The 16,300-nt window shown below is 40.6% G+C and overlaps 2 protein-coding genes across 2 annotated transcripts; both read left to right on the forward strand.

The window, feature by feature from the left end:
- The first annotated feature begins 369 nt into the window (after positions 1-369).
- On the forward strand, positions 370-5,845 carry LOC135474896 (TAR DNA-binding protein 43-like). The gene is made up of 4 exons (XM_064754564.1): positions 370-951; positions 2,824-2,990; positions 3,949-4,092; positions 5,508-5,845. Exons 1-4 carry the CDS (start codon positions 699-701, stop codon positions 5,517-5,519), a joined length of 576 nt encoding a protein of 191 aa, XP_064610634.1. The 5' UTR covers positions 370-698; the 3' UTR covers positions 5,520-5,845.
- Positions 5,846-9,962: 4,117 nt separating this feature from the next.
- LOC135474895 (TAR DNA-binding protein 43-like) lies at positions 9,963-16,114 on the forward strand. Its single transcript, XM_064754563.1, has 4 exons — positions 9,963-10,309; positions 12,710-12,891; positions 13,982-14,122; positions 15,194-16,114. The coding sequence occupies exons 1-4, from the start codon at positions 10,057-10,059 to the stop codon at positions 15,968-15,970; spliced, it is 1,353 nt and encodes a 450-aa protein (XP_064610633.1). The 5' UTR covers positions 9,963-10,056; the 3' UTR covers positions 15,971-16,114.
- Positions 16,115-16,300: the final 186 nt, after the last annotated feature.

The following is a 16,300-nucleotide window of genomic DNA, read 5'->3' on the forward strand; positions in this document are numbered from 1 at the left end:
GCTCGGTCCACTAAAATACGACCGTCATATAATAATATAAATTAGCGCAAACTTATCATACTTAATCAGAATTATAAGAAACAATCCTGGTGGGTTGTAATAATAATGGTATGCAGCTAAATAAAACCACGTCTCTTGGAGAGGACCTTTCAAGACAAGGGTCGTGGAAAACTGATCAATATTTGTAAACTGAATTGAATAGAAACAGGCAAGATTTAGTAATTTACTTGCTTGTATTACTTTCTGAAGGAACACTCGATAATCTACGTTCTAGGACGGTGCAAATAGTGTGAAAAGTAGTCCGTTTTTGGCGGCTGAGATAAACCTTGTTTTGGGCAAAGTTACCACGTGGCCTGTCCCATCTTTCAACGAATAACAGCCAGACTAAGGTAAACTACCACCAGACAAGCGGTTTTATTATAACAAGTTGCCACAGCTTTTATATCAACGATAAGAGCAATTTGTACGTTGTGAATGATTTTTATAAATATTTTATCAGAAATTCAGTGCGATCCGTCTTTGTTTTGATGAACGGCCATTTTGACGGAAGCACGCGGTGTTTAGAGAACAGATTATCCAGGAACAGAAAGACCTTGGTGTTAAGAGATTTCACAAACTGATGTTTGCAGGATTTGTTTATCTATGATACAGATAAAGCTAAATCCAGGTCGGCACCAGTCATACTTGGTGTGGGTAAAATGTCTGCTTACGTGCAAGTGACATCTGGGGAAAATGACGAACCCATGGAAATCCCTTGTGAAGAGGATGGGACGTTGTTGTTGAGCAGTCTAGCTGCACTATTTCCAAAAGCATGCGGACTTCGGTTTCGAAACCCAGATACGGGCTCAATGCGTGGTATCCGTGTGTCTGACGGCAAGCTGTACCCTCCTCCTGCGGGTAACGATGACTCTACATGGGGGACAAGAGTTTACCTAGCAGTGTTTCCTAAAGGTAACAAATTAGACCACAAATTACTGTATAACCTTTAGTTTTTGTCAGGTAGGCCTAGCTGTTTAAATAGGTTAATTAGTTACTGATTTTCCAAATTAGCATACTTTCTTACACTTAGCTATTGTGGCACAGTTCTATACAGTCTCCAGAATAATAACAGTGTTAATTTCGTAATCAGCGAAGGTCCAGGCCGATCCTCTTTGTTATGGAACAAGCCTGGGGCAAATAAAAGATACTACTGTAAAGACCACTGCACCGCCATCACATGCCCCTACTGGCTTTAGAATAGATTTATTATCGCCATGAAGGCTTCCACAGCACATGCTCATACTGCTTCCTACTGCTCCACTATGAAGCAGGCCATGCACGTAGTCTACAAATAACTGCTTAACATGGCGGCCACGGCCAGGGAGCATGTACCGTGGAAGCCTTCATGGCTATAATAAATCTATTTTATAGCGAAGTGGGACACATGGTGGTCGTGCGGTGGGTGCGGAAAGCAGGTCTTTAGGCTGGTGTCTTTTATTTGCCTAGACCTTCATTGATTACGAAATTAATACTGTTAGCGTCAAGAGTCAGAGTCTTTCAGGGCTAACCTTGTACTTGACTGTGATATATTGACCATGAAGGGGAACATGTATATATGCATTCCTATAAATAAAGCAACCGGCTCTATTTATCTGATTGTTCAATGATAATCAGTGTAGGAGTTTCAGTCGCTAGGACACACAAGGTGTGAATTCAAACCTGGCCATGGACAAGGAATTAGGAAGGATGCTGCTTGTGTGGCCATTTATGCAGTCTAACGTTCGCTAAAGATAATTTGTATTCCTCCAATAAATGGGTTGCATGACCTACCTGTGATAACCATATTCGAGTACTGTAGCTATAGCAGCCCATGTTAACAGGAATCCAATATGGCTGCCTGGCTATTGTTCTGCCAAGGTTATGATGTCAAGTGCAACCTCTCTATATAGTGAACTAGTTGCGAAGTGGGGCAACTCTTGTTCTAGTAATAGCGATGTAAACGTTACAATGAGATACAGTCTGAAATGGGTCGGATTTACGGTAAGGAAAATTCCCCACTGTTCACATGCAGATTAAAAGTTTCTCAGAATCAACCATGGTCAAGCGAACTAACCTTGTCTTAAGCTGGTCTAACCCAAAGTGATCCATCTCAATCTGATTGTATGAGACATATCAATGTGGACACTCAATGTCATTCAAGGGAGATAATCTGTGCACTCTCATCCAAACATCAATCTGCATTTACATTAGTCAGAGGCTAACAAAGCCTTGACCTCAAGCAGCATGATGGCAGCAAGCTTACCATGCTTCTGTGTATTGTTGGAAAATGTGATTATCTTTCATGAAGAGGTGTGATTGCCAAGGGCTCTTTTGGTGTCTCAGAACAGGTTAAATATCAAGGCCACATGATTGACTTGCATTTATGCTAGGGAAGTTATAATATGCATGTGAACAACGGTAAATGTTCCTTAATGTAAATCCGAAACATTTTGGGCTGTTTCTCTCTGTAACTCTTGCAACTGTGTTACTCGAATGAAAGCATATATGTATGTTTATTATAAGTGAAGCAACCTAACATGTTCTATGTCCCATTGCCTATACTGGTTAGTGAAGCAGCATATCAGGATGTTCTCTATCCCACGGCATGTAGATGAAGCTGTCCTGTGTTCTTTCCCATTGGCCATAAATAAACTAGTTGTTTGTAAGGCTTGATTTATGTATATACATACTAAAATATGTACATGTATAAAAGCTCAGGCATGTTAATGTTTGGGGGATGCTGTCAGGCATGAATCTTTTGAACAGAAAACTTAATTCATCATTATGTATTTCATTTTTGTTTAGAAACTAAAAGAAAAAGTACAGATCAAGGTGGCAGCCCTCCGCAGAAATGCAAACGGTTAGGTGATCGAGGCGGTAGTGACCTTATTGTGTTAGGCCTGCCATGGAAAACTGCAGAAGATGGAATGAGACAATACTTTAATCAGTTTGGAGAAGTCACATTTGTGCAGGTAAGATTGTGTGTGTTCTTGTATTTAGTGGTTCATATAGATAATCTAATAGCTCTCATACAGGTACGCTCTCCATGAGTTTGTAGTTTCAACTTCATACAGGTAAGCTCCCTGTGTTAGTAGTTACTACTTCATACAGGTAAGCTATCCATGTGTTCGTAGTTATTACATCATACATGCAGGTAAGCTAAGTGTGTGTTTGAAGATACTACTTACAGATAAGATGTGTGTTTGTAATTACTACTCCATACAGATAAGCTGTCTTTGTGTTTGTAGTTACTACTTCATACAGATAAGCTGTCTGTGTGTTTGTAGTTACTACTTCATACAGATAGGCTGTCCGTGTGTGTGTAGTTACTACATCATACAGGTAAGCTCTCCATGTGTTTGTAGTTACTACTTCATACAGATAAGCTGTCTGTGTTTTTGTAGTTACTACTTCATACAGATAAGCTGTCTTTGTGTTTGTAGTTACTACTTCATAGAGATAGGCTGTCCGTGTGTTTGTAGTTACTACTTCATACAGATAAGCTCTCTATGTGTTTGTAATAACAACTACAATCTGATAAACACCCTCTGTGCTTGTAGTTACTGCCTCATTAAATCCTGTTCTATGTGTGTAACTACATGCGCATGTTCACTTAGTTATCAAGATAGTTCACTCTGTAATTTGACAGGTTCACCATTCTTCAATGCCGTAGGATAACTAACTATGCCGATTTGTGGTTGTCATTGATGGTTCTAATTTTGACACTTCTTGTGTGATACAAAATGACAACCAAATCTTAATTCACCTTGCTTGTATGCTGTGGAAGTGTACACTTTTCATTTATTTTATGGTTGCAGAAAGAGATTTACCTGAGTTCACATTGCGAATATCCATTAGCCTGGATGATGTGAGAGTCCATGGTCTGTTGATGTGCTGATTGAAATTGACCGTAAAATCTTTCGTTGTCAGGTTAAAAGAGATGGACGAACAGGAGAATCAAAAGGATATGGGTTTGTGCGTTTTAAAGAATATGATGCGCAGGAAAAGTGTTTACGGTATGACCGTCATGAGATTGAAGGCCGCTGGTGTAATGTGAGGATTCCTAATCAGAGAGTAAGAACTAGACACGTATTGTGTTTTTCTTCGGTTTTTTTTAGCAAAGAGCTAAAACAGTTTTTAGCTACGTAGCTTGTGTAGTACAGTGATCGTTTGTTGTCCAGTAACAGGGAAAGTAATGTGGAGCAAAATGTTAGGGTTGGTATCTGGAAAAGTACAGCATGTCTTTTGCATGTATATAAAGCACAGTGACGCCAACAGGATGTTTCATTGCTAATGCACTGTGTCCATGTTAATTACCGCAAATTACCAAATTACTACCATTTCTAAGTTTTTGTTTGTTTTAGAAGTGTAGTACTTATTAGGTAATAAATGTTAGTATTGGGATTTCTTTTTTTTTTCATTTTTTTTTTTAAGTATCAGATTTATGTTGGAACAGTTTTAAGATTTATGTTTGCAGTTATCACCGACATTTGCTGCAGCTTTGAAGTCGTTGTTTGTGTAGTGTTTTCATATTTTCTGATAAATATTGTTACCATAGAAACCAATAATGAATGGTCTTCTGATGTCTCCTATCAACTACGTTTGGGTAAATGGTTGTTGGTTTCCTGGTTTTCTCCTACAGTGTAGTTGGCTGCCTTCATATAAGTAAAACGGGAGCCGTAAATCCAGGGTCAATCCAGAGTTAACACCTAAGACCTTAAAAAAGGCAGTTGTAACTTCTTCGCTTGGTGTTCAGCATGAAGGGGATAGTGCAACGACTGGTTGACCCGTATCAGAGTAATGGATAGGGTGGGGGCGACTTACTTGCCTTCTGTAAGCCGTCTCGGTGAAGGAGCACTAGATAAAAGAGCAGTGGAAATCCGTCCTGCAATAGGGAGGCACATTACATGCACTCTAAGGACTCATTCCTCGTCATATGACTGAAAAATTGTTAAGTATGATGTTAATCCCAAAGCACTAATTCACTCACTTACTCGTATAAGTAAAATATTCTTGAATAAAAATAAATTCTTCAATACAATATCTATCAAAGAAAAAGATAAGTAAACGTATTTCAACTATGTTTGGGGTGGAACATTGTGTTTGTGCTACTCATTGTCGCCGTGAGTTCAAGTGCTGGCTTCCTCGCTGGCCGTAAGTGAGGTCTGTCAACAACCTGCGGATGGTCGTGGGTTTCCCCTGGGCTCTGCCCAGATTCCTCCCACCATAATACTGGCCGCCGTCGTGTAAGTGAAATGTTCTTGAGTACTGCGTAAAACACCAGTCAAATAAATAAATAAAATACATCAATGGATCTCTCTTCAAATGATTTGTTAACCCCAGTTTAGGGACATGTTACGGTCTGTTATCTTTCTTGCACTGAAAGATTTCTCTTGAGAAACTATATACATTGCTTCATTTAATTCAGTACCGTGAGACCCATGAAAACATTAGTCTCATCTTTTCTTTTTTTTTTTTTCTTCATACAGGATGTGTACTGAGTACCCTGTGAAGGGAAAGAATCACCTCAACTAAGGTCATCTCAGAGTCAAGGGATTCTGGATTATCTCCCCTGATCACCGCCATATGGTCTCCTTCAATGTTGTTCTACCACAGTATTGTAGGAGAGTTTCAAATGACTCCAATGAGGCCTTCGTTTTTTTTTTTCTTTTGTTTCTTTTTTTTTGTGAAATTCTAGATGTCATGACTTCATTACAACCCACATTTATGTCGTTGATTTTTAGAATATTTTATTTACACGACCCTTTGTGAAATGTAATCAAGCCTGTACATTTTTATCAAGAGCTTATTATAATAATAATAAAGGGTTCTTTTATGTATATGAAAAGTGTCCTGTTGTGTTTTACATATCTTAAGTAGAATGTAAACAATTCTGGGTTGTTCCAGTCTTTTAAAGGGATACAGAATTGACACTGATTGGCTGACAGTTGAGATAGAGTTTGCTGGGTTAGGTCTTGCAGCCTTGGTCACCCTTGAATGAATGTACCATACCTAAAATTCAGCTTAGGCAAGGCATAGTCTGGACTTATCCTATCCTTCACAGCAGCCAATCAGAATTGATCCTGCACTAAAAGAGGTTTTCCCACCTAAGCTTTGTAGCGTATTGATTGATCCTGCTATAGGGATGACGACTTTAAACATACTGGTAACGAAGTAGGATATTCCTGTACCTCAGAACTTTGGTCTGTCTGGACTGTACCATTCGTACAAGAAAGGTACCTCATGTCATGGAATACATGGCTGTGTGTACCAGTGATCTGTTATTGTATGTAGGCGTATTTAAAGTAATCCTACATTATAAAGAATTCTTCAAAAGCAGCCAAAAGAAGGTGGTTAAGTCAGAAATAGTACGCCCAAATCACAAATGGCCTAAATATTCACCTTTGGTGTACAGATGTTGTAGGAAAGTCTAACTGAAAAGCCCACGAAACTTTTGATATTTTCTACATATCTAAAAATAACACAGAAAATATATGTGCGATTTTTGATAAAAAAGAAACTCAGTATTTAGCTGTTATTATTCCACACTTAAATTCCCTGTAAGAAAGCAGTTGCTCAATTTCAAATTGCCTTGATATGAGCGCTTTCTGTCTGTATTACATTTTATATTGTTTTTTTGATCATATGATGCAACACATAAGAGTTTTTCACTCATACGATGCAGCTGGTTATTTTTATAGGTGGGGTAAAATCACCAACAAATTTCAAACGAGTGCCTTACAGATTTGCAGTTTAATTGGGTGGAACACATGTGGGTTTTAACAAACGTAACACTGCCAAAAGCCCCACTTATGAAGACATACATGGTGGGGTTGACATGAAGTGGGCCTAAAGATGCTCCAAGGCCATATTTACCATGAGTGGCCATGTATGCAGACCTGTTTTTACTGTAACAACTTCACTACAATTATTGTTTGCAGTGTCCGAAAGTGAAAGACATTATGATATTATAGCGGACAGGATTGCTGTCCCGTCAATGATGCTCAAGTACCTGTTGGCTGTCCAAAAATGTCTTCCACTGGGACTTGGGAATTTATTTGTTTGCCCATTTATTGCCTTCAAATATAAAGGTATATATAGGTACTGGTACTCTAAACACTGGATTTCATTGTCATCAGTTTACAAGTATCTTTTGTACAGTCTATTTACACCACAGTAAGCCTGAACTGCCCATTCCGACTGCTTCAGTGGCCTCATGGCTAGAGAGTCAGCCTCAAAGTCGGGAGATCCCTGGTTCAAACCCAGGTAGGGTCACATCACATACTTTCAAAATGGTACTTGCCGCAGCCTCGCCTGCACAGAGAGGTTACAGAAAGGAAACATGACTGGTCCCCCCGTGTCAGTATAATGTGACAGAGTGGGGTGTTTGATGTCTTCAGCATGATGCTTCAGTGGGGGCAGCACTTTGGCAGCATGAACTCGCCCTGCCACAGGAAGGCATTGAACCCCAAGCATACATGTACATACATATATACCACCTACTCCACCAACAGGAGGCCTCCGTGGCCAAGGGAGTTAGCACGCCAGCGTGGTGGAATGACCAAGGAGCCTCTCACCAAGGCGGTCACTGTGAATGTATGCTGGCCTCCTCACAGGCCATACATGGAAAGGTCTGACAGCAACCTGTGGATGGTTGTAAGTTTCTTTCCGGATTCTGCTCGGTTTCCTCCAGCCATAATGCTGGCTGCATATGTATACATGAAATATTCTTGAGTACAGTGAAAATGAAACAAATAAATAAATATTTTACTTTTTCCCCATTATGACTTGAATAAGCTAAACTCCATCATTCCACTTTCATGCATTTGACCTTTTTGATTTGGCTGTTTCAGGCAGTCTGAACAATCTAAATGTAATGGGCCTTCAGATTTCAGTCTCTCCACTAAGTTTACTGCTGTATTTTTAGATAAGGAAAAAGGCCTAAATACATCTTAATGGGTTGTCGTCGTCATATGACTGAAAAATTGTTGAGTACGACGTTAAACCCCAAGCACTCACTCACTCTTAATGGGTTGAGATAATGAAGGCACATGTCATGGCAGAATCAGGAGGCCCATGCTGTGACAGTACCAGAGGGCCCATGTTATGATGTTATGGCAGTGTTATAAGGCCCATGCTGTGGCAGTGTTATAAGGCCCATGCTGTGGCAGTGTTATAAGGCCCATGTTATGGCAGTGTTATAAGGCCCATGCTGTTACAGTATCAGAGGGCCCATGTTATGGCAGTGTTATAAGGCCCATGCTGTGGCAGTGTTATAAGGCCCATGCTGTGGCAGTGTTATAAGGCCCATGCTGTGGCAGTGTTATAAGGCCCATGTTATGGCAGTGTTATAAGGCCCATGTTATGGCACTGTTATAAGGCCCATGCTGTGACAGTATCAGACGGCCCATGTTATGGCAGTGTTATAAGGCCCATGCTGTGGCAGTGTTATAAGGCCCATGCTGTGGCAGTGTTATAAGGCCCATGCTGTGGCAGTGTTATAAGGCCCATGCTGTGGCAGTGTTATAAGGCCCATGCTGTGACAGTATCAGACGGCCCATGTTATGGCAGTGTTATAAGGCCCATGCTGTGGCAGTGTTATAAGGCCCAGCTGTGACAGTATCAAAAGACCCATATTGTGGCAGTGCCAGAAGGCCCATGCTGTGACAGTATCAGGAGGCCCATGCTGTGACAGTATCAGAGGGCCCATACCATGACATTATCTTGAGGCTCCTGCCCGGACAGTAGCAGAGGGATCATGCCGTGACAGTGTCTGGAGGCCCATGACAGTATCAGGAGGCCCATGCTGTGACAATATCAGGAGGCCTATGTCATGACAGTATCAGGAGGCCTTTGCCATGACAGTATCAGAAGGCCCCTGCTGTGACAGTATCAGAAGGAAAAAAATAACATACAGTATTCTTGTTGCCTGGAAGTGAACAATAAAGAAAATAATATAGCAAGGTTGAAGCACCCTCCCAGCATGAGTATCTTGTCAAGTTCGCATGAGCATCATCCTACCATGGGCATCCTGTGAGCATGGGCATCCTGTCACTATGTGCATCCTCCAAGCACAGTGCAGTTTTTTTTTTTTAAACATCATTTATTGTGTTTAACAAGTGCACATCTTCACGTATAGGAACAGAAACAGCTTAAGTCGCCAGGTTTCCTGGGCTAAAAACGACACCATTCCTTCAATCACTCCATTGGTCAAATGTTTACGCCTAATGGCCAGTACACCTCATAAACTTACTGAACTGGTGATGACTACAGTTCATCGACACTTGTTTTTAAGCATGATCAAGGCTGATTGCATTGACACATACTATACCGGTACCGATAGCTGTTTTTGTCCTCACTGCATTTATTATCATATATCTTTTGTACTGTATATGTATTAAAGATATCTGTCTATCTTTCTACCTCATCTGTTCAACCCATCGGGGGTCCTAACCTGTCAGCTGATAAGGCTTACATGTATATACACTGTACTTGCCACACCAGAGAAAGATGATACGTGTTGGAAGGTACGACAACAAGCTGCGGATGGTCGTGGATTGCCCCCGGGCGCTGTCCGATTTCCTCCAACATAATGCTGATTGCCGTCGTGAAAATACTGCGTAAAGCACCAATGAAATAAACAAATAAATAAATCTCCAGAGAAAGGAAAGAAACGCAGTGTAGGCTTACCTGGATATTTTGTACAGAGTTATCTCCCACTAGCCCTAATGAATTTTGACACTTTTCTCCGCTAGGGAAGTGACGCTAGGATTTATAATTAGCGTTGATATTTCGCCTTTTTTCTTCTGTTTCAACGCTTTCAAAACTATTTTATTTACCAAAACCAGATAAACAGATAAAATAAAGGTTTAACTTGCCATGTGTTTTGTCCAAATGCGCTTGGTTTCCCATCGTTCCGCTTTGTTTTCGGCGGCCATCTTGAAAGAAAACACGAGGGAAGTTTCGACAAGCAAGCGATATTTTGGGCATTTTAGCCCAGTGTCCTTTATTTTTCGTTGATTGTTCGGTCTTACCAAGATGGCTTCGTACATCCAGGTTGCGGAGGACGAAAGCGAAGAGCCTATGGAAATACCATGCGAGAGTGATGGGACTCTTTTGCTGAGCACCCTCGTAGCTCAGTTTCCAGGTGCCTGTGGCCTCAAGTTCAGAAATCCGGAGACAGGAGCAATGCGTGGAATTCGACTAGTAGATGGTCAACTTCATCCGCCAGAAAAGCCTGGAGCACAGCCGTCATGGGGATCTATACCGTACATAGCAGTTTTTCCAAAGGGTACGCGAGTTTATGATTTGAATCTTCTTGCTTTCACTATAAGTTAACGTATGGAGGGCGGTTCTTGAGGGGCACAGAGTTGTCTCCCGTTTTGAGATGCAGTTAAGCTTCCATGTCGCTTTTTATTCCCCACCTCCTTGGCATTTTTTTTTTATTGTTCTATTGTGTAGCATTTTGTTTATTGTAGTAGTATGTGGTTATATATTGGTCTGTTCCCCATTGCCGAATTAGGATAATTGACATTACATATATAATAGGCCTATATATATCGACTAACAGGTGGGAGCTAAGAGGGTGTTTTTGTACCCCAAGCCTATGGCCTATATGTGAGACACACATTCATGCTAGTTCCGCGTTGGGCGATTGCACATATACGTTGGGGGTTAGATCACATGTTTTGCCTAATGCGCGTGTGTCACCGTATGTGTAGCCTGCTTTTAGGCCTACGTGCGGTTAGTTTACTTACACATGTGCAGGTTAATTCTTATTTAGTCCATCTTGGTGGACACATTGTGCTATTTTAAAATTATGACATTCATCGTAACACTGAGTCTATCACTGTTTATCAAACAGAACGCTGCACATCTGCGAACACCAACTCGATGGGACCGATTTCAATGAAGTCTGCACTGACTGCACCCAAAATTACCTGCCCTGAAAACACAAGTACTTTTTTATGCCTTTTTGGTTTGAATTAACAAGGTTGAAGTTGTTCTTTCAGACATTAATCGAAGTATGATAGTTTTCTCGAGGATTTCAGTGCCAAAAAAGTTGCATGTCAAACCCAGAAGTAGGTCATGTGACACTTATTTAGGTGAGTTAGATTGCCATGAGTGGGATAGACATGAGAGTTTGAAATCTGGGCCATGTGTTTTGAGAGGTGTTGGGCTCATAGTTACGATGAATGTCAGAATTTTAAAATAGCACACTGAGTCCATCTTGATCTGGATGTACTAATGCTTAGCATGATCTAAATAAACCTCTTACAGGTATTGACATTGCCACAGAAGAGTAGACAACATTTAGGTCATAAACAGAGGTAGAGTGTAGATTTTTTAAAATCAAGGCCACGCTCCATTTACCCAACACTCATTTACGCAAAGGTCATGCACTGGCAGGGTTCTAACCCCAACTTGTGGTGGCTCTCCTACGGGTAACTCTCGAGAACGTGTATCTCACAAAGATCCTATTGAATGAGATGTTGCTGTATGCTGTATGTTGCTGTATACAGTATGTTGCTGTATGCCATATGTTGCTGTATGCTGTATGTTGCTGTATGCGTATAACAGAGGTCAATTTTGTAAATGCTGGTTATTTTCCTATGTGCACATCATAGATTTAGCCAGAATTTGAAATTGGGCCATCCCATTTCCAGTTTTCTTCTATATCCCTATCTCTTCCATATTAATTTTGTCAGAATAGGGTGTCCCCCAAGCTCTCTCCTCCCCCCCCCACTTCCAAACTAAGCCTATGCCACATATAGAACCTCTGTTTTTCCTACAAACACTTCCTCAACCAGCAACCCTTAGCCAATGAGATTGCATAATCATTGGACCACAATCAGCTCCAGTTGCGATCATACCAAGCAATTCTAATCCACAGTGCAGCAAAAACTTCAAACAGGCTGGCATGTTCACCATAGCTAACCTTCGCTCACATTGGTGCGTGTGGAGTGGACTGTTCTCTTTGATGTGGAGTTGTCATTTTTCATGCACATCTGACAATTTTTATGGACCAGCTGAACGACGAAAAGTCTCCAACTTAGAGAATACTGGCTGCATGGCTGCCTGATATACATTTTGCCAGTTTTTCAGTTTAAAAATGATTAATTAAAGTAGGACAAAAGCCGATTTAGGTCCAACAAAAGTGCGATTTCCGCAGCCAAGGATTGCTGATTGAGAAAATGTCGAGGTGAGAAACTTAATGGAGGTTCTAATGTGTGAATAGGAAAATACCCAGCGTTTGGGAAAGGACCTCTATTATATCTTATATTCTTACTTGTGCAGTGTCTAATTGTAAGCAAGGGCACCCCTTCATCTGCATCTGCATCTGCATTATCAAGTATCTCTGATAGATAAATGGTTGATTGATGAATTGTGAGCAGTCCCCTCATAATAAATTGTCATATCTGCATAAAGATGTTATTATTGATTTTTAAAGTCATTGGTGTGAAAGTGTTAAGAGGTGGCTAATTGCATTCAGCTGTTGGTGTCTATTGTTAGTTTTTGCCCCTATTCTCGGATTTGCATGGTGAATAGCAGCTTCTTTAATGAAATGACATCAAACTGCCTGCTCTGATGTAAAGAGTTTGCCCTGCGTTACAAATCCTCTGCATCCAATTTGTAGATGTTTGACATGTAAATTGATGCTGTTAATGAGTAAGTCTTGTCTGTATTACAGGAAGTGCTATGTCAGACAATAAGCGGAAGGGAGACGACGCTCTTGAAAATCCAATACCGAAAACTAAAAAGCTAGAGCGATCACGATGTAGCGACCTGATAGTGTTGGGATTACCTTGGAAGACCACCGAGGACATAATGAGAGAGTATTTCAGCACATTTGGAGAACTGTTAATGGTTCAGGTTTGTGTGATTTTTAGACCTGAATATTGAAGAAGACAGTTTAGTTCATTGTAGTTAATAGTTCTGGACAGTTTGAAATTTCGTTCATGGTTGAATGAGGCCCTATCTGGCAAAATGGTGTAGAATGGAGGCTTTGATCAATAAGGCCATCACTGGCATCTTTAAGTGTTACAGCCCTCAAAATTTGGTGCGTATGAGTGTTCAGTTTAGGGCCAATTCAAAATTTGGTGAACTGTTTCCAGTTTGCAAAATGGCATAGAAAAAAAAAAGTTTGAAGTAAAACAAAAAAAAAAAATGACATCACATAAGTTAAGTCGCCTGATAAAACTTTATTTGTTGAGGAAATTGACAGGAAAGCAAAGCGGGTGCCACAGGTGATAAATCTACCGAATGGATGCCATTGCCAGGTTGAAAAATTCTCGAATTTAGCTCTAGACACAAATCAGATAGTCTTTCACAGTACAGCTATTTTAAGAGTGAAGTAAAACAGTATCTGAGTGCTACATGACATTGGTCAGAGGTTCAACCCAGGCAACCCACCAATAAACCTAAACACCAATCATTTTGTCAACCTCCCCTCGCTGCCCAAAATGCCATAAATATGGGAGAAAATAGAAAGGGTGTAAATCCTTTCACTTTATGGCACTATTAAAATTGTTGATAATTTGATATATTAAATTTAAATTTCTGTTTTTCATGATGATTTTGCCATGGTCACACACATACTGTTCAAGCAGTTTTCACAAAGGTAGCGATCAGTTGAAACTCATTGCCTGAGTTTAAAAAATGTATCTGACTTGACTGGTAACAATTCCTTCCGTGAGATAATCAGTTGTAACAAATTTTGTTTGCTGAAAAGTTTCAAAAGCGGTAGATTTCTGATGCTTTATTCCTTATAGAGTATACATTGTCAGGGGTCAGATTGATTTGCCATTCACCAACCATGTCAGTTTTCTCTTAGTGTAGTTCTTAACGTAACTTATTATTCATCTTCTGCTTCCCTCTGTCTTCTTGACTGTCAGTATGCTTTTCACATAAGGGTCAGCATATTTTATATTTAAGGTTTGCTTGTTTGTTTCTGTCTTCACAGGTTAAGAAAGATCCTAAGACGAGGGAATCGAAAGGTTTCGGTTTTGTGCGATTTAAGGAGTATGAGGCTCAGAAGAAGTGTTTGAGCCAGCGACACATGATAGATGGCCGATGGTGCGATGTTCGCATCCCCAATTCCAAGGTAAACTTAGATGTAAGCCTCCCAATTTTTTGTCCTTTCCTTTCATTGTTTTCTACTTTTTGAAACATTTTTGTTTTATTGTTGAGAAACAGCACTCCACTGAAATACATCCTGTAAAGACGCTCATGTGTGAATGGCTGTTGTTTTTGGATAGTGTTACGGTCAGATGAAATGTATTAAGTTCGCTTATGACCTGAAAGAAGTAGCAAATTCAGCTGCTAAGCTTTGCATTGATGTGATTTTTTGGGCTGAGCTGATTGCAGTGAATTTAAACATTTACTCAAACCCATAGTGAAAATACAACAGACAGACTTTGGCAACCTCTGTTGAATGGGTACATTTGGCTTGAATTAAAAAAATTATTACATTTATACAGATCTCATTGACTGATATCCCGGTTTTTCTAAATTCTATTGCCACATTTGTTTGCTTATAAAATAGTCATTGCTACGACATAACTTAGGGACATTGGGCTTTATAGTTTAATAGATGCTATTGAGTGGAAAAGGAGGTATTGTGGTGAAGGCCTATTAAGTGCAACCATATTACCAGTTGTTGAATTTTATCATATTTGTAATAAACCACTGAAATATCTAGCACATGGTTTTGTTGATCAGCCAAAGTGTTAAAAAATGTTTGTTTACCAACAAGTTACTAGTTCACCTGAAAATGGCCATGTTAGAATTAGGCAAACAAGGCTGCATGCTTAATGATTGCAGTTTGTGAGAGAATAAAATTATATACCGTACATGGCCCCAAATTTAGCCCACAAAAATGCATAACTGCCATAAAATATGATTTTTGGTGCTGAAACATACATTTTCCCCAGCAGGATATCATAATACCTTCCAAACCAGCCATAAAGTACTTTTCTATAATCGTTAGATTTCTCAGAATGCGGTCAATTAAGCAAGTTAGTCATGGACAAAATTTTAGGTCAGTTAGGATAGATTGCATTTTGCGATTGTTTAGATATGAAAAGCTCCCAGTAAAAAGCGTCCATTTTAAAGCGTAATGGCATGAAAATCAGGTCAATGTCCATATAACATGTTCTGCTATTTTTGTTATAAGGAGGGATCACAGAACCGAAAAGTGTTTATTGGACGATGTACTGAAGACATAACAGAGGATGACCTTCACAATTACTTCAGCCAGTTTGGAGAAGTGATCGACGTGTTCATCCCCAAACCATTCCGAGCTTTTGCCTTCGTGACTTTCGCTGACCCAGATGCAGCCCAGCATTTGTGTGGTGAAGATCACATCATCAAGAACACCAGTGTTCACATCAGCAGTGCTGCTCCGAAGAATTACGACAAATATGGCGACAAGAAAGGCGGAGGTGGAGGCGGGGGCAGTAGTGGGGGTGGTGGTGGGGGTGGGTTCAATCCTAACCAAGGGGGTTTCTGGCAGGGCTACGGTCCTGGAGGTTGGGGTAACCAAGGTGGCAGAGGCTCACACAACACTGGAGGATCCTCCAACCAGGGCAATATGGGGAATAACATGGGAGGGAATATGGGCGGGTTCAATCTGGGGGCTTTCCCATTTAACACAGCCATGCTGGCGGCGGCTCTCTCTGGGCAAGGTGGCTGGGGGCTTCTGAACATGGGCAATCAAGGACATGGAGGTCAGAACACTGGAGGAGGTGGAGGAGGAGGAGGGGATGGCGGCAACCAGGGAGGAAACAACAACAACAACAATAATCCCGGTTTTGCCAACGTAGGACAGAGTGGGGCTGGAGGCAGTAACTTTCTTGGGTGGGGCAATTCACATGGCCATGACGGCTCAAGCCCAAGCCCCAGTCAGGGCGGCTGGGGCTCACCAGCCAAACCGGGTACTGGATGGAACTAAAGGGTGTGAAAGGGTGGTCTGGGAGATGTAGATGGGGTTGTAGGATTGTGTGGTGAATTTGATGTGCTTGTGGATTGTGGTGTAGATTGACGCATACATGATGTCATTGTTAAAGTCTCTAGTTCATTTTTTTTTTTTTTTTTTTTTTTTAAAATTTATTTTTTAACCTTTCTCCCCCTTTTTTGTGTAGTTATACTGTTATGAATGTGTACTCATGTACCTGTATAGGTATGATTATATATACATATACATATAATCAGTATGCATGTATGCCCTTTTCCTGGTGAAAAGCGGTCTAACTTCATCTGAATCTAACTACTGGGTATATGA

Source organism: Liolophura sinensis, chromosome 9 (assembly GCF_032854445.1).
Source record: "Liolophura sinensis isolate JHLJ2023 chromosome 9, CUHK_Ljap_v2, whole genome shotgun sequence".
Classification (NCBI taxonomy): domain Eukaryota; kingdom Metazoa; phylum Mollusca; class Polyplacophora; order Chitonida; family Chitonidae; genus Liolophura; species Liolophura sinensis.